The 18,310-nt window shown below is 27.6% G+C and overlaps 5 protein-coding genes across 10 annotated transcripts; 3 read left to right on the plus strand and 2 right to left on the minus strand.

The window, feature by feature from the left end:
- The first annotated feature begins 1,397 nt into the window (after positions 1-1,397).
- On the plus strand, positions 1,398-3,156 carry LOC106794049 (histone H3.3). Of its 2 annotated transcripts, none has more exons than XM_014761452.1 (3): positions 1,398-1,556; positions 2,006-2,139; positions 2,261-3,156. In XM_014761452.1, exons 2-3 carry the CDS (start codon positions 2,012-2,014, stop codon positions 2,541-2,543), a joined length of 411 nt encoding a protein of 136 aa, XP_014616938.1. In that variant the 5' UTR covers positions 1,398-1,556; positions 2,006-2,011; the 3' UTR covers positions 2,544-3,156. The 2 variants fall into 2 exon arrangements, with proteins under 2 accessions (XP_014616938.1, XP_014616947.1); XM_014761461.1 differs by lacking the exon at positions 1,398-1,556 and adding an exon at positions 1,738-1,854.
- Positions 3,157-3,860: 704 nt separating this feature from the next.
- Positions 3,861-6,072, plus strand: LOC106794043 (histone H3.3). The gene is made up of 3 exons (XM_014761440.1): positions 3,861-4,142; positions 5,205-5,340; positions 5,419-6,072. The coding sequence occupies exons 2-3, from the start codon at positions 5,213-5,215 to the stop codon at positions 5,699-5,701; spliced, it is 411 nt and encodes a 136-aa protein (XP_014616926.1). The 5' UTR covers positions 3,861-4,142; positions 5,205-5,212; the 3' UTR covers positions 5,702-6,072.
- A 1,654-nt stretch (positions 6,073-7,726) lies between these two features.
- LOC106794088 (acyl-CoA-binding domain-containing protein 5) lies at positions 7,727-11,603 on the minus strand. 3 transcript variants are annotated; one of them, XM_014742228.1, is made up of 7 exons: positions 11,498-11,597; positions 11,275-11,396; positions 9,188-9,381; positions 8,954-9,116; positions 8,704-8,852; positions 8,275-8,628; positions 7,727-8,198 (listed from the first exon to the last, which is right to left on the minus strand). In XM_014742228.1, the coding sequence occupies exons 2-7, from the start codon at positions 11,333-11,335 to the stop codon at positions 8,055-8,057; spliced, it is 1,065 nt and encodes a 354-aa protein (XP_014597714.1). In that variant the 5' UTR covers positions 11,336-11,396; positions 11,498-11,597; the 3' UTR covers positions 7,727-8,054. The 3 variants fall into 3 exon arrangements, with proteins under 3 accessions (XP_014597714.1, XP_014597723.1, XP_014617001.1); XM_014742237.1 differs by having other exon boundaries at positions 11,526-11,589; XM_014761515.1 differs by having other exon boundaries at positions 11,275-11,603.
- An 859-nt stretch (positions 11,604-12,462) lies between these two features.
- Positions 12,463-16,382, minus strand: LOC106794074. Of its 2 annotated transcripts, XM_014761502.1 has the most exons (5): positions 16,252-16,382; positions 15,765-16,170; positions 15,543-15,677; positions 14,505-15,463; positions 12,463-14,420 (listed from the first exon to the last, which is right to left on the minus strand). In XM_014761502.1, the coding sequence occupies exons 2-5, from the start codon at positions 16,114-16,116 to the stop codon at positions 12,735-12,737; spliced, it is 3,132 nt and encodes a 1,043-aa protein (XP_014616988.1). In that variant the 5' UTR covers positions 16,117-16,170; positions 16,252-16,382; the 3' UTR covers positions 12,463-12,734. The 2 variants fall into 2 exon arrangements, with proteins under 2 accessions (XP_014616988.1, XP_014616980.1); XM_014761494.1 differs by having other exon boundaries at positions 15,765-16,304.
- Positions 16,383-16,555: 173 nt separating this feature from the next.
- Positions 16,556-18,110, plus strand: LOC106783584. Of its 2 annotated transcripts, XM_014742260.1 has the most exons (4): positions 16,556-16,703; positions 16,890-16,948; positions 17,635-17,795; positions 17,884-18,110. In XM_014742260.1, the coding sequence occupies exons 1-4, from the start codon at positions 16,637-16,639 to the stop codon at positions 18,101-18,103; spliced, it is 507 nt and encodes a 168-aa protein (XP_014597746.1). In that variant the 5' UTR covers positions 16,556-16,636; the 3' UTR covers positions 18,104-18,110. The 2 variants fall into 2 exon arrangements, with proteins under 2 accessions (XP_014597746.1, XP_014597738.1); XM_014742252.1 differs by having other exon boundaries at positions 16,556-16,948.
- The last annotated feature ends 200 nt before the right edge of the window (positions 18,111-18,310 follow it).

Consider the following 18,310-nt stretch of genomic DNA (forward strand, 5'->3'; position numbering starts at 1 on the left):
CTTAAGCTTCAACTTAAGTTTAAACTCATGCTTTACTAAGAAACAATTCTACTTTGTATCTAATGATTGCACATATATTGTTTCTATTTTTTTTAATGCTTCCACTAAACTTTCCTAAAATATCTTAAGATTACATAGAATTACTTTGATTGTGATAATTTTAAATCAGATTGAGTTACATTTTGTAGAAACATTGTCATTACAAAAAATAGGTGTGATAATTAAATAAAGAGTCAAATGATAGTTATAAGTAGAATCCAAGCATTGGTATGATAGATTATTTATAATGGCAGATGTACATTTCTAATAAGTCGTAATAAATCGTTTTAATTCTACAAAAGATATATATGAAAATGGTACACGAATAAAAATACTTTAACTCTTTCAATTCTCTTGTACGTAAAAATCAAATTTTTACATAATCACAAAGAAGTTTCCATATAATTTTATCATGTTTTATTGATAATTAAGAGTTACATTGATTATGTACTAGATGTAAAATTATATTACGATTAAAGTAATGTATTTTATGTTATCTTTAATAATAGTTTAATATATACAAATCAAATAACTGGTGATAGATAAGGATACACAATGATAAATAAATTCAATTTTAGGATAAAAGAAATTTTTTCTAAAAAATTAGAAGATAAGAGATAGGTCATTTTATTTATATTATTAATTTGTACTTTTTAAAGCTATACTTATAAAAAATGAAATATTTTAGTGATCAGACTATGCTATTCTACTTATATATATATAAGTAGATATATACATTAAAATACATTATATGCATTTTTATATGAAAAATGCGAAGATTATAAATTACTTATAATGTTTAAAAAATCTATTGTGCTTGTATATAATTATAAACAGATTATATGCTTTTTTCTTCTTCTTTCTGGTATAAGAACTAGTTATGATTATTACAGTATCCACTTTATCAAACGCTAGATAAAGAATTGTTATATATATATTCTTATATAAAATTAAGATAAACTTAAAATAATTATAAATAGATAAGTGGACTTTATTCATTAATTTTTCTATTTAAAAAAACAATACATTGATAAAACAATGAATTGAAAACAGAAAAAGGTTTAATTATAAAAATAAATTATTATATTATGTTATATTTTATTTTAATATGTATTTTAAATTATTTACAAAATTTAGTAATATCATTTACTTTTCTATTCATCTTATGACAAGTACAATATTTAGATGCACTCAAAATATTTTGGATGCATCAAACAAAATCCTGCATCGACATGCGGCGCTATGGTACAGCAAACAACGTTGATTGGTCGACATTGAGAATAGACACCAATTGTATGCAGCGTACGTTGAACATAAGATGTTGCATCCCAACATAACACACTAACCAATCGTAAGCGGTGATCTTGCTTCCATGCACTATAGTTTTATATTCATGTGTGATCTGTAGTATAAAGCTACGAGAGAGTGAGTGGAGTGAATAGATCGAGTAGAGAAGTTGAAATCGTTCAGTTCACGAAACGTTGTTGAAAGATTCTCTGAATTTCTATTAAACTAAGGTAAACAGTGTAACACGAACAAATTCTTATATTTATTAATTTTTCGCAGAAAATAGTGAATAATACAAATATAGATAATAACTGCAATGTATTATTATTTACACGTGACGATTTTTGTTTTTCAAACTTCTATCTCACACTTACGCAGTTTTACACAAGGAAAACTTCGTGCACGCCTTCGCCATTTTGTTTATTCGGTTTGCTTTTGGAGGGAAACAAATAACGATTTTTAGTTAATTTAAATTAGTCATCCATGTATATTATTATCATTCTGGTGATACGTGTGTTATAATTAATCGTGAGTCATATATTGATGCAATCGTATATTTAAATAAAGACGATTGCTTCTACTTTATTTTCTACCAACGCCATTTGTCAACAACGGGGTATATTGACCCCATATACATATCTAATTATTGTGAAGTGAAGTTAATACTTATTAATTTTAGATAAACATGGCTCGTACGAAGCAAACTGCCCGTAAATCTACTGGAGGAAAGGCACCTAGGAAGCAACTTGCTACAAAGGCAGCACGTAAAAGTGCACCTTCTACTGGAGGTGTAAAAAAACCCCATCGTTATAGGTATGAATAAAAAAGCACCAGAAAGTATATCATTAATTGATTCACATTATAATTTACTAATAATATTATATATTATTTTCTTGTCAAATTACTTATTTAACATTTGTATTTTATATTGTAGACCTGGAACTGTAGCGCTCAGAGAAATCAGAAGATACCAAAAATCTACGGAGCTGCTAATTAGGAAATTACCATTTCAACGATTGGTTCGTGAAATTGCACAGGATTTCAAAACTGATTTGCGTTTCCAAAGTGCAGCTATCGGTGCTTTGCAAGAAGCATCTGAAGCTTATTTAGTTGGTTTATTTGAAGACACAAATTTATGTGCTATTCATGCTAAGCGTGTTACTATCATGCCTAAAGATATTCAATTAGCACGAAGAATTCGTGGTGAACGTGCTTAAATTTCAAACAACTTACAAGTTTTGTTTCTATTCATTTTATTATCATGTCTTGTGACATTATTCTTCAAAGTAATTAAATACATTGCAATTCAGTTCTTCCCACAAATATTCACTAGAGTCTACACTGCCAAGCACTATAAGTAGTATAAATGGGGAAATATAATCTAGGTTTGCCTGTTCTATTAAATAAATTATAGAAAAATATTAAAATCTAGTAATAGACCATTAATTTCTCCAATTATGGTATGTGAACATGATTATAGTGGATTAGTATTTGTAATCAAACTTATATCATACATGCAAGCAATAAGTCATACAAAACATTTTGATATGTAGAGTATCAAGATTAGAATGATAGAACATAACTCATATTTTTACAATCTTACGAAATTTGTCATGTTAATTTAAGTTTCATACATTTAATGTTGTGTAAAAAAACAACATAAATTTATGTTTGGAAAGTACCTTATTATTTTATTATAATATTAGGCCAAAATGTTTTGTAAATGTAAAATTTCGTTTATAAGCAATATTATGTAAGAAAATTTCGAACTGCATTTACACACATATTTCATAAATATTAGATTAATAAAATAATAATAATCATCTGTGAGTATTTCTTAGTATATTTTATTACTGTTAACTATCATTATTATAGACGTTTATATAATGTCATGTAGTAAATATAATAGAAAATAAATTAAATAACCTAATAACGTGCAGAATAATTATTATATTTAAATATAAATTTTATTTTTTACATTTATTTTAAGTGAAACAGATAATTTATATATTTATTTAACAAATATAAGTACTTAATTGATACTAATTTTTAAATTTACACGATTTCTATTTTCTCTAATCGAAAAAAAAGAGAAACAATTTTTTTAAATTATGGTTAATATAATATAATAAATCATATATATTTCCTTTTATGAACAAGTATCGTAATTTTTTTTTTAATGTAAATGATACAATCTTGAATGTATTCTACGAAATAGAATCATTGCGCAATGTGTATGATGAAATCAAATGGTAATGTATGAGTAAATTTCCTCCACGTATGGAACGATCGGAGGTGGTGCAAGCACTAGGGGTAGCTTCCGATCTAAAGCTTTAATTACTGATTAAGAAAAAAGTAGGTCGTCTATTTATTTTCATTCAATTTATTTTACTCTTTGATTTCATTCATTTTGATGAAAATAATATTGTAATCATTTAAATTAAATCTCTGAAAGAGAAAAAAAAAATCCTTATCTTCTCTAGAATCATCGTAGGCATAGTTGTAAGTAAGAAAGTAAGAGTAACATGTCGAACCAGAGACGCGTATGCAATTAATAAATCGTCACAGGTTCACAGCTTTGTATTTTCTAAATGTAGAAGGGTAAGCCAATCGGGCGGCTCGTATTACAAGACAAAACTCTCCGTCCAACGTCCGATTGGATAGTCTGTACCGCGGGCTTACGTACCTCTCGCAATTTAATTTCTAGGGGGTAGGGACAAGGGAGCCCGTGGCTCGGAGAGCGTCCACTGCCATCGAAGTACAAGGAAGCGGATAGCGTTGGCTCTCAGCTTCTTGCATCAATTTTCCTTCTAAGGGTAAGTAAAAGCTGTCCAATTGACTTTTGCGAACTGTCAGATTGTATTTGTGTTTTCGCGCGATAGCGTCATATTATCGATTATGTCAAAAGACATATCGAAGATAAAGAAAAAAAATTTTTAATTTTCGACTTCACTAACAAGAAGCGTATCGCAAGAGCTTGCCTCCATTTTGCGATTGACGTTTCGTTGTGAGAATCGTTCACGAGCCTGACTGGTACGCCAACTAATTCTTGCCTGTCTCTCTTGTTCTCTCTCTCTCTTTTTTTTTCTCTCTCTTGATTGTCTCTCTTTCTCTTTGTTTTGATCATCTCGGTCTCATTAACATCTTTACTAATCGATGTCTTTTAATTTTTTTAATGATAATTTTTTTTGTTAGTTTTCTTACAATCATGTTCACGAAGATTTTTTCAATCGACAGCGCGTGGGCTTTTCCACATTAAACCAAGCGAGGGACGAAAGTTCGTCCATTGCGCAACGCACGGAGTTCCTTCGTGCGTGCTTCCTTTGAGCGCGCACAGTAACGGATTGTACCCCCACCAAACATTAAACCCCACTACTCTACGATTTCCTTTCCTCTAATCTTCCCCCACCATATATCGACTCTGACATTTTTCAATTTATACTAGTTTTTACTCGTGACTGTTTGTTATGTTTCCTTGATATTATTTTTATGATTTTTGATCGTTAACATTAATCTTTGTGATCTTAACTTTTTCCTATTATTGTATTGTCTTGTTTATTTTATCATTTCTTTTTCGTGCAGATCTGATATATATTGTACTCCTTGTAATACTTATTTTTTCTTTTTAATAATATAAAAATTTTTCATTTAAACACATTTTTATATTTTATAACATGATGCTTCTATTTTTGTTAGATTTAATTGTAGTTGTTGTAATTGCAAATTAATATAATTGTGAATGTGTGGAAAAATAGGAAAGAATTATTAAATAGTTCATAGAAGAAAGAAAGTTCTTTTAGATGTTTTATGAAGCACAATTAATATAAATATGATAATTTTTCATAAAGTTATTCATAAATAATATATGATTCTTTCAGATTAAACCATGGCACGTACAAAGCAAACAGCCCGTAAATCAACTGGTGGAAAAGCTCCCCGCAAACAGCTAGCTACAAAAGCAGCCCGTAAAAGTGCACCTTCTACAGGTGGTGTTAAAAAGCCTCATCGCTATAGGTATAAATAAAAATTAATTTATGTATGATAAATGTACATTTAAACAATTATTAAAGAAATTATATTCATTCATTATAGGCCGGGTACAGTAGCTCTTCGAGAAATCAGAAGATATCAAAAATCTACAGAGTTGCTGATTAGAAAATTACCATTCCAGAGATTAGTCCGTGAAATTGCACAGGATTTCAAAACTGATTTACGTTTTCAAAGTGCAGCCATAGGTGCTTTGCAAGAAGCATCTGAAGCTTATTTGGTTGGATTATTTGAAGATACAAACTTGTGCGCAATTCATGCTAAACGTGTTACTATTATGCCGAAAGACATCCAATTGGCTCGACGAATTCGTGGTGAACGGGCTTAAATAATAACGTGTATTTCTCATACATACTGTTTATTACTACTACTATTATTATTATTATTGTTCGTAATTATTGTGGATGATACCTTTTCATTCCAAGATACATGTTATGTTGTACTTCACGAAAACATAGAAACTATAAGACACTTATCCTTTATAATACGTACGTAAAATTCATCATAAAATTAAATAAAATATTAAATGAAATACCGGAACCTTTTTAAATATCGAAAAACATGCGGAAATTAATTTCATTAATACGAACGAAATATTTTTTAATATTTAGATATAATATCTAATTTCAGAAGAATTATCAATACTTTAAAAACTTACACTAGACATTAATAATTAGAAGTAACTGAAATACCGAAAAATGACTGCTAAAAATTTTAATGTATGAATAAACAAAATAAATAAATATCGTTAATTCTTCTGAATTTACAGAATAAAAGATTAAAGTGATAGTAATTATTTTCTCATTATTTGTCTACTATTATTATTAATATCATATGATAAACAATCTTTATTATTACTATCGATATGAAAAACAATATGTGACTTAGCAAATAAGAAATTTATCATATTGCTCTTATGTAGTATTCGTCATATTAGTCTTTTGATTGTATTAAAAACATGAGATAAAAGTTTGAATATTCAGTGTATATGTAAAAACATTTCATAAATAAATCTTCCAAATTGTATATCTATGCTCATTAATATATAATTATCTTAACGTGTATTATTATTTTAAAAAGCTGATACTGGTTTACATTTTTTATAAAAACCATATAATTAAAAATTCAATTAAAAGGTAATTTTAAAGAAATGTAAGAGAATCATGTGATAATTTATTGTCACTTATTTCACATTATTTGTATTTATTATTTAATTTATTTAGTAATGAAGTATAAACACACACACAACACACAATCAATTTAAAAGTTATATTTTTATATCATCTGTGCATAAAATTCATATTTTTAACAAATTGTAATTAGACAAAAATAATTAATCCACTCAATAATCAATCACTAATTGGATATTTGTCCCGACTAAGTTTTCGGGCGAAAATATAATAAATTTGATTTTACAGAGAAATAAATTAGTTCGAAAAATTTACGATAAGTCGAATCGTCGCGTGGAGAAAAAAGAAAACAAATCCCAGAAACAGTCACCGATCTTTTTAAGACCGAACTATGTTTATATCTATTTCTATAAGTATGTTTATTTTTCTCCGAAGTAAATGTGAACTCTCGAGACAGTTACAGCTTGGCCGTCCTATGGTAAACAAGTCGGATTCAACGCGTTCCTCGTAAGAATATTATTCGTTTTAATATTGAAACGATTTCAGATAAATTATTTATAATTATTAATCATTAATTATTATCTCTCGTTCGTTCATCAAATTGAGTTTTCTTTTTCTTACCATTGTCTATTAGTTTGGTATCAAATCAAAAGTGGATTTTTCATAAACACACACACACACACACACAGCCAATTTATTTTATAAATTTTATTTAATATTGAAACTTATTTTCTATTAATTGTGTATGTTTCTTTCACGAAATATTTTTTAAGCTTTCACCATCGTTGACGATAAGAGAGAATCTGTGTTAAACGGCTGATTAAACGTCAACAAGTTTATTAATATTTAAACAAATCTTTATTAATAATTCATTGTTTTTTAATTATTTAGCCAACTTTTTCAGGCTTTCTTTATAATAATCTAATGTTCATGGAAACACTAAATCATACAAAGTTATAAAATCTGGAATTTTATTAAAAAATAATGTCAATACCATTTATTATTACGAACCATCACGAAAACATTATTGCATATATATGGATAAAAATTATTCGTAAGTTTATAGTTTACATTTATAATATGAAATTTGTATGTCTATTATATTTATATTATATTATGTAAATGTAGAAATGTAACATATAGTTCACCTTTAAATCCAATTACATACACCTTTGTAGAATAAATATATATACAGAGATTAATATAATACAAATAATAGAAAATTATTTTTTATAAATCTTTATGTACATAATATTGTCATGGATTATACATTTGAAATTTGGCTTTAATTATATAATGAATATTCTACTGATTTAAAAAGATTTATATTTAATCTATATATATTGCACTTAAAATTCTTTTTAATTTCATTAAATCTACAATTCGATCAAATATCGTAAAAAATCTATTCACATGAACAAATTCTTCATTAGAGTTATGATTTTTAGAATATGTCGTATATATATTTAAACGACAAAAATCTCTGTATATTTAATGTACTCTAATTATAAACATAGTATTTAGATTAATAATAATATCTGTATTGAAAAATCACAGTCTCCGTTGACGATACCGTTGTGTAAGAGAAACAAGAATTTGTGCTACAAATGGCCATACAATAAGTAAAGTGAACATTCGTGGTGAACATTCTGGAAAAGGCCACCATTTTGGATACAATTGATCGTTATTTCGCTCCTACAACATATAATTTATATATAAGTTAACTAAATACTTGTGTTAATATATATTTATTATGCTATATGGAACTTACTCTTAGAGGTGATAAGGCTTGAAGTGCTTGACCTTCCAAACTGCGAACTCGAGCGGTTATTCGATCGAGATCTCGTTGTAAATTTTGCATTGTTGATGCTATTTGGTTAAAAAATTCAGCATTTATTTTATCATCTTTTTTTGTTTTTGGTCGACCTCTTTCTTGTTTCGTATCTACGTTTATTTCAGTAAGATCATTTATCTTAGCATGACCATTAAATAATTCTAATGGATTTTCTTTTATAGTGCTTTGCTGCTTGTTTGCATTATCATCTGAAGCACTAAATGTAATATTTGTTTTCTGAACACTTGCAGAAGATTTAATGGCATCTTTTGGTGTTCGATCTGGAGCAGACTAAAAAATATATATATAATAATTTGTTATTAATATTGGTTTTACTTTTGTAAAAGAACAAAAATTAATACTTACTTCAACTGTATCAATAAATTCTTCTTCTTCACCATCTGTATCAGGTGGTAAAGGACTTGCACTGTGACTACTAGCTGGACTTGTTTCTAAGCTACTTGTTATATGTCTTGATGTATTGCAAACTCTATGCGGCGATGTTTCTCTGGATACTAAATAGATTTAAGAAAATATATATTTAAGTTATATGAAAAGAAATATTACCCTAGTATAGAAAAAAATTATATATTTTACAGTAAAAATGGAAACAAACCTAAAGGAGAACCAGACAATGGCGAATCTGGCTGTGTGCGCATACGTTCTAAAACTGGTCCAACGAGCAATTCTAAATCTTCAACAGGTACACTTTCATAAAATGAATCCAAACTACCCACAAAAGTTGCTACATTGTCTGTATATGACATTGTTTCAACTATCTATATCATAAGAATAAAAAAATTATCTGGTTTTTGTAGAAACATGTAATGTATTAATAACACCCACATACTTTTTTTAATTCTTCAATATAATTGTTCATAGCTTCTGTTCGACTCATATTGCCTAAACGCTGCCAAGCATCCCATTTTGCTTTTTTTATTACTTCCCAAAAACCTGGTTTTGGTTGTTGGCATGGTCCTTCTGTAGCTTGTTTGTAATAAGAATAAAAACGTAGCATAATTTCATTGCTAGGTTGGTAAGCTCCTGAAATTAAGATTCTTATGTAATATAGTTATATGCAATCAAGTTTAATTTATTCTTTAATATAATAATATTATTTATAATATATAATATAATATATATATATATAATAATAATGTTATTACTTTTATTTAATTGACTTTATAAGAATGTTAATTATAAATATTATTTTATTAAGATGTAATCATTGATTTATATTTATTATTTAAAGAGTAGTCATTTAATCGGTTACATTACAAATAAGATATATATAAACAGTTTTGGTAGTTTTAATATTAATTAAGATTTTTTGACTACGAAACATTTCCTTATAATAATTTATATTATTCTTGTTCAATGTAATGAACTTTAATCGTTTGAGTTCACATAACGCGATCGCGTTGTTTAGATTTCATATAAAAAAATTTAAATAGAATTGAACGCTATGAACAATTGATGATAAACTCGGAATCTTATCTATAGAAAAAGTCCACTCATTTATATTAACGCATATAAATCACCTCGTTATCGGGCTGGTAGGCATTTTTCTACACAAAAGAAGGCGAGTGCTATCGCACTGTTGGGCTTTTTTCCCCATTTAATTAAAAAAGCACTATTACGTTTTCGACATTTTTCGACACTATTCTTTTTTTAAAAAAGTACGTAAAAAAATTAATAATATGATGAAATAAATTCATATATACAAGTGAATTAATAAATAAAAGATATATTTCTTCTTATTCTTTACTTCTTACTCCTGATCTATATATATAACTTTTGTTATTAAAATGTTTAAATATTCATTATAAAAATTTGTAAATTAATATACACTTAATTGTATTTGTATTCAACTAATAGGGAAGTTATAATTTTTTGTATAGACTAGTTCATGTAATCCACATTGTAGAAAGTGAAGTGAGAACATTCACTCATCTTTGCAGTATTCATGAAGAATTTATTCTCACTTCCCATTTATATTTCTGTCACTCATAATAAAAATTCTTAATTTATGCTTATAAACTTTGTGGAAGGAAGCTTACATTATTTTAGAATAATAAGCTATATAGTTTTACTTCCTCAAAAAATTGTAAAACTATAATGTAGTAGATTAGTTTTTAATAGTACCCTTTACTATTCAGATCTTCGATAATATAATTATATATTTGCTAAATGATCATTTCATATATTATATATTATCTTATATAAATTTTATATGGTGAGAGATAGTGTTTGAATATTTTTAAATAAAAATTTCAACTGTCTATTGTTAATAAAATTCAAAGAATGAACTAACTTTCACTGTTCAATAAAGAAATAAAAATATCTTTTATATAGTAGATGCAGTATGCATATTATTTAAATTGAATGATTGCTACAATAATAGCTAACTTGTTTACAAATGAGAGTCAACGTTCAAGGATATTTTAGAAGTGGTTTCATTATAAATTCGTATTAGTACATATTTCTAATGAATAGTTTTCTTAGATGCATAATTTTATTAAAAAATATAGTTCCATCGTACTCATTGGTAATTATCCATAAATTAAATTTTATTTAGTTATAAGGTAAACAAAAAAATGTACGAGAATATTTTAAAAGAGACGTTCTCTTATTTTAGTATTTTTTCTATTTCTCCTGATTGACGTTAATCGACAAGAACCGTATCCATTGAGAGAGAGAGTACCGTTCAAAGGGCACTTATCAGTATCGCAAATATTTCATTATAGATTGTAACAAATATGAACGACGAAATTGAAAATGTTCGATAAAAGATTTTATAAAAAGTAAATTTTAGCATTGTTTATACTATACAATTCAAAGATGTGTTTCGTTCGATCTATCATATGTGTAGAAGACACTTGTCATCGTGGAGTTAACAGATAGATTTACATATGCTATAATTGCTGAATAAATTACCGTTTTTTGGCAAGCTCCTAATTACGTTCACAGCCGCGTTAAACTTTTCTTCCGTCGTCATATTAATAACTTCGTTAAGGCTTCCGAAAGTATGCTTCACTTATTATATTCCGACGTTTCCCCTGTCAATTTTTTGTCTTTATTAGACAAAAGATAACACGCACGAGATTGTTTAAGGATTCCAAGAATGAAAATTTATCATGCAACTTTATAATCGACATACGGAGGAGAATAATTGCTGAAAACTTTACATGAGCTTGCCATCCACGAGTGACAGATTACCGATTGATTATTGACGATCGTCCGGTGATCATGCAAATCTCTAAGCTTGGCGCATGCGCATATCAGCGCTTTCTATACTAACTATGACTATGCGGTTTTTTTACGCGCAGCCACGACCGTCGTAAAAATTATTATAAATATTTAATCATTGATCGTACAGACAGCTGAATACAGATAATAATTATTATAATTATTATAACTTATTTTTTATCTTTTAAGAATTATGTAATAAAATGTTTTTGATAATTATACCTAATATACATTAATTCACGATTAAAGAGTTTATTACATTTTTTTTTAGCGACATTCAATTTATTTTGAATATATTTACATTAATTTGCTTTTCTTTTATGACGAAATAAATTCTTATTGTTATTAAATATAAAATTAAATATTGACATTGTTTTCAATTCTAATAATAAATTTAATTTTTTCTTCCGAGGACTGAATATTGATGCACTATAATCAAAGATTTTGATGTAAGTTATAAAATTTATTGATAGCATAAAATAACATAGTTACAAGTACATAAAAGCACAACATTAAACAATTAAGTATTGTTATAATTCATTACTTTATAGTTAGCAAATACGAAATTGAATTCATATTTGTTACTATTAAGTTATGCTAATTTTATTTTCTATTAATAAAAATAAAATTTGATACTTACAACTGAATCTGTAACTATGCTTAATTCATTTCACTTTAATAAATCACATGTAGTTTTATCAAATTTAATATAAACGTAATAATCATTGCACTATATTAATTAAATTCATGGAATGATTTTTTACGATAAAAATAATAAAAAATATTTAACAAAGTATATGCTTATAACTTCTATGTATATGATTGTAAATCGAAAAATGAAAATAGGCATTTGTACTTTATATAAACAAATATTACATTTTTTGATTATAACAATGCAATATTTTATTATACTGATATTTGCTTAAAAATTAATAAGGCACTTTTATTATTAATTATATTATTTAAGTATATTCAACTTCAAAATCAATTCTTTTAAAATAGATAACAGATCTATATTAATTACAATCTAAAAATATCTATGCTAAATATAATGATTTACTTTGTGAAGAAAAGTTTGCTAACATCATTTAACTTACTGCGATATAAAATTAACTCAAGAAAAAAGTACAAAGTGTTTTTCATTAGAGTTAACTAATTATACAATTGGCAGGAGTTAGCTTATTTGATTTCATTGAATGAGCAGCTTCACTTGATGTCGTGCCTGTTGAAGTTATAGATCCTCTGCGTTTAATTACTGGAGGCATGCTTGTTGTAGTATCCAAAAATTCATCATCATCCGAATCTACCTCCTTATTTTTAACATTTCCGAACTGTTTTTTTGGTATTTCACGTATATATCGTTCGATCATGTTTTGATTATAGCCATTAAAATTATCATTGTTTATAAAAACTGGTGAAATCTCAGTTGTTTTTTGTAGTTCATTATTATTTTTTTCAATGTACATTCTTTGAAGTTCCGCTAAAGCCTCGTCCATAAAACGCACGTTCTGCTGCTTGCGATCAACTATATTATCCAAAAATTCTATGGATTTAGTATTTTTTACAAGCTCATTATCTTTTATTATCTCTTTATTTAGCATAGTAGTAGTAAAACCCATAGGAAGCACAGGTTTTTGTGATGGTGGTTCAGTATGCAATGAAGACTTGTATATATTCGGCTGTTCATTTACTGGTTCTGTAGAATAAATATTATGATTATATAGAAATCCTTTACGAACATCTTGCTTCTCTTCTTTTATTTCTGAAGGCAATTGAACATTCATTTTCGGAGCAGTATAAACATTCTGTTTTCTTTCTTGTTCCATAAATTGTTCATTCTGAGTGGGAAGATTTCTCCATCTTGCGCTATTCATTACAAGTTGAGCTAATTGTTGAATTGTCTGTTTGGGTACTACTTTATGAAGCTCTTCGGAATATTTAGAGTTTGTTACTACTTTAGCTGGTGTAGAAGTATCACATGGTACATAGCATGATTGAACATTAGGTTGATTTAAATGTTGTAAATATTCATAATGTTCACCTTGACCAGAAAGTAAACTGTTATCCATTACTTTTTTAAAATTACTTTTATTTGAATTTGCAGATTTTAAACAACTCGTAAACTTTTCTGACATTTGTCGTTCTGTTTCTAAGAAAGCAGCTGTAAGTATCATTGCTGCTGTAGGCTCTCTTTGTGTAAATAACTTTCTCCGTGCATGTAAGCTTTGTCTCATGCTTTGCTGGAGTCTTGCATTTTCAACTTTCTCCTCAATTTGTCTCTCCATTTCTAAAAATGTAGTCGTTTCAGTTATTAATGTTTCTATGTCAAATTTCATGTTTCCAACTTCTTTAGCAATACGTCTTTCTGCCGAAGATTTTGTCCGTATTTCTGTATTAAAAGTAGGTTGTAGTCCCAATCTTTGTTGAGCTTTAACAAATGGAGACTGCGATACAGGTCCCAATTTCGACCAAATCGTACCTGGTTTTTTTGATGGACTGGTTATTGGTGAAACAATACCAGGTTTTGTTAATATAGGATTCTTATTGACCAATTCTACATTAGAACTTGGTAGCGTACAAGGTACACGACATGGTTTTGGAGGAACTAAATCCAATTTCGGAGGAATCGCTCCTGGTTTTGGTGGTGGACATAAAGTAATTATAGCTGGTTCTTCAGAAGATGGCTGATTTTCTAGTTCTTCGTTTGTATTCTTATTAAGGACTTTAGTATGAACAACATTCAATAAATGATCTAACCGATCTTCTAATTTACTTTGTCGATCTCTATCCAAGTTCAAAAATTTAGATACCATATCATTTTGTGCTGCAAGTATCTGAAACAAAATTATTAAGTAAATATATACGAAATTATGCGCATCAATATTATTACATAAATAATTAAAAGATTAATATAAAACCTTATTAACAACATCGTTTTGGGAATTAATTGCATTAACAACAAGTTGTTCCAGTTTCTGTGCTTTCTTTTTTCTTATTGGAACATCTGGCATATTTTCTGTATTTACAGCTGTATCTTTTGATTTATTATCATTTTCTGATGGAGTAAGAGAATCTATTGAATAGTCCAATAAAAGACTATTGTCGTTATAAGTTGCATTATTTGTTATTACTGAAACTTCAGGATTTGCTTGAGTAAAATTATCTGTTTGTAATGAACGATTATAAGTCTCATTCAAATTATGCTTTTTTTTGTCATTTTCTGCTTCACAGAAAGCTACATTTAAATTTGACGTTACATCTGGCAGGTAATCCGGAGAGGTAGATCCATATTGTTCTGCATCTATTGTAGTAGATCTTGGAACAATATTTTGATAACGTCTGTAAGTACCTGATGCTATGTTTTGTCCATAAATAATTTTTTGTGGTTCTTGTGGCACTGCCCTATTATTCGTCATTGCAATTTGATGTAACTGGTTATGTTGCCTTAAAATATTAGGATTCATAATAGGTAAAGTAGCAGTTTGTGTTGCATCATTAATAAAATGTGGCATTCTTTCTTGGGTTATGTTATTTTGAAAACCTAAACCAGGAACAAACATATTTTGTTGCTGCATTTGATTATACATATGATTTTGTAAGAAATTCTGATTATGCTGCATATTTTCTTGTATTATTTGATTTTGTACATTCTGTACACTATTTTGATAAGGAATATCTCCATATGGATAACTGGAAAATATGTTTTGTCTACATTCTTTGATCGGTTCTTCTATAGGAACAGAAATGCGTTGGCTCTTTGTGCTCTTTTCTTGCATACAAGTATTAACAGCAACATCTTTTGTAGGAGAAAGGACACCATAAGGTCGAGCTATAACAGTTTCACTTGATTCTGGAGAATCAGGATATTCGAATTCACCTGTTATTAATTTATAATTATAGTTTATATAATTTTGGAATGTTTGTACATATCAAATTACAATAAAAAGTATTCTTACAGCCAATTGGCCACGTTGGAGAGAGAGCTTCTGTACGAAGAATAGATTGTACTGGTTCTTTACACTTATACCGCATTTGGAGGTTTTTAGATGATTTCACATCTTTCGGAAGAGATTTTATATTTATTGCAGTATCTAAAAAAGCATATATATATATAAACAGAACAAGTAAAAAAGGATTTCATTACTATAAAATTAAAATTGACTATTATTGATACTAACCTACTGTATCGATTCCATTATCAATATTATTTTCCAAGCGTTTACCTCTAGTAACCTTGTCAATTAATTCATAATATTGTTCTACGTCAGCACGAGTACCTGCTTTTTTTGCTTCACGATAACATATTAATACTTGTTTCATTCTTGAACGACATTGCTTTGCTGAAACATTATATCCTTTTTTTTTCATATATCTAGCTACGCTCTCCCATATAAGTATTGTTTTTGTAGCATATTCAAATTGCTTTTGCACTTGGTTATCTGACCATATAGAAACCAATAAAGATGTACTTTCAGGCGTCCACTTATACTTAGGTATATTTTCGGTATTATCCATTTTTGATAAATTCATAAATTCATTTATGAGGTCATCAAGGCAGTGAACATAGATGAAAAATGCTATAAACTACAATAATGCAAATCAACAGGTTGTTGATTGAGAAACTAGATGTATGCTTCGAGAACGATGAATCGACTTACAACTTACTATAGGCAAACGATTAACCGACGACTGTCTCCAAGCGAGAGCGTTCAAAATTTAAAAGGATCGTTGTACGATTCTCTGATTGGATAACGATTCTCAGATGTAGATAGTATAACTGTTCCATGTATTATGCACATCCGTACTGCGCATCTTTTATGAAATCGAAATAAGATATTATATATTGAATACATCGTGCAAATATTCGTAGAAATATTTTTACTTTATTCTTTTGTTTTACAATTATATTAATGTCTCATTATGCGTATTTACACATAATAATTTATCTGATTATTTTATTGATATTGAATCAAAAAAATTGTAAATCATTTGTATACACAATATATCTATTTATATCAAAAATATTTAGCATTTCATTATAAGGAATGACATGGATGATTTTACTTTTTACTTAAAATTTACAAAACCTATAATTCTTAACTTACCATATCTCAAAGGTAAATTCATTTCATTCGACGACTTTCTTAAATTTTGTTCAAAATTCTGTGTATACGTAGATCGTGTAATGGCTGCATTATGGTTAAACAAATTAACTGAAATAAACGAAAATGTTCCGAAGGACAATCTTCACGTTGAATATTTGAAATTATTGTTATTTGCTCTACAGAAAAATAACCTTACAGGTATTTTTACAAAATATCCACCTGAAGGCTCGCTTCCGCAGTATCCAGAAATGAATACGGTTTGTTAATAATAAAATTAACAAGTTCTTCTCAGAGTAATAATGAATTTGTTTATTATATTTTATTAACTTTTTACAAAAGAATGTACATTATGTAATAGAGATATGATTTCTAAGGCATCAAGATTATATTTATATTGATAGTGAAATTTTAATTAAAAAGAAAAACATAATATCTGAGGTCCACTTTAAGAGTAGACACAATAATATTTTTAAAAGTTTTTGTAAACATGTGTACTATTTGACTTTATTTTAAAGTTATTACCACATTCGCATTACAATAATCTGTAATCGCTTACACTTACAGATGTTCAAAATGACCACACCTGGTTTTTATTTGAGTTTAAATTCATATCATGGAATTTCACAGTTTTTAAAAAATTACAGATATACGTTGAATCTGTTAACAGCCTTCTTCTATATGTGTTCAAGACAAGACACAGCTCTGTTTATTATTACATGTTGATCCTTTTAACCAATATTGATCATTTTAAAGATTTTTGATGAAGTTAAGCTATCATGAATTATTGAAACACAAAAGTGGCTATAACTTTAAAACAAACTCAAATATGAAATATGTTTATATAAACTTTTTCATTATTTTTGTATTCCTTGTTCACTTTTAAAGTGGGTTCTAAATATTACAAAACACTGTGTATATATAGTATATAATGTATTTTGTTAAGGCAACGGACATGATAAAATTATTGATTCCAACGAAAAAAAGTTCTTTTCCTTCAATTTATACTGCAATAGGAAGTGGTATGTCCGAATTCGCTGCAATTCAGGAAATACCGAATTTCGGATTACATGGTTATTACGCTATATCTAATGAACCTTTACCATTGTATGTAAATATTTATTAAATTTTTGTAGAACCATTAATATTTTATAATTATTACCTGTAAAATAGATTTGCTTAAAAAATTGCATAGGTGGACACAAAATAAAACTAGACTATTGAAAAACAATGAGAGTAGAAAAAAAATATTTCGACACAAAGATTTTCTTGAATATAAAATGCTCAAGGAAATGGATTTACAACAAATCGCATCAAAACAACAAATGAAGTTAAAAGAAAAATTAATAAATGATATACAAGATAATTGTATCGCAAATGAAATTGATTCCGAAGAAGAGTACTCTTTACAATGATCATATAGGTTGGATATAGATAATTACTTATCAATTTAATTAAAATTGTATTTTTTAGAAATAAAAGAAAAGAAATATCAGGAAATGAAATAAGGCCATGTTGGGGAACAAATCGTTATTTTGAAAAACTTTTAGATCAATTTCGTTAGTATATTTATTACTGCATAAATTTATTACTATACTACAAACAGGCGAAAACTCATTCGT

This window comes from Polistes canadensis, unplaced genomic scaffold (assembly GCF_001313835.1).
Source record: "Polistes canadensis isolate GaletaPanama2010 unplaced genomic scaffold, ASM131383v1 scaffold_1, whole genome shotgun sequence".
NCBI lineage: Eukaryota > Metazoa > Arthropoda > Insecta > Hymenoptera > Vespidae > Polistes > Polistes canadensis.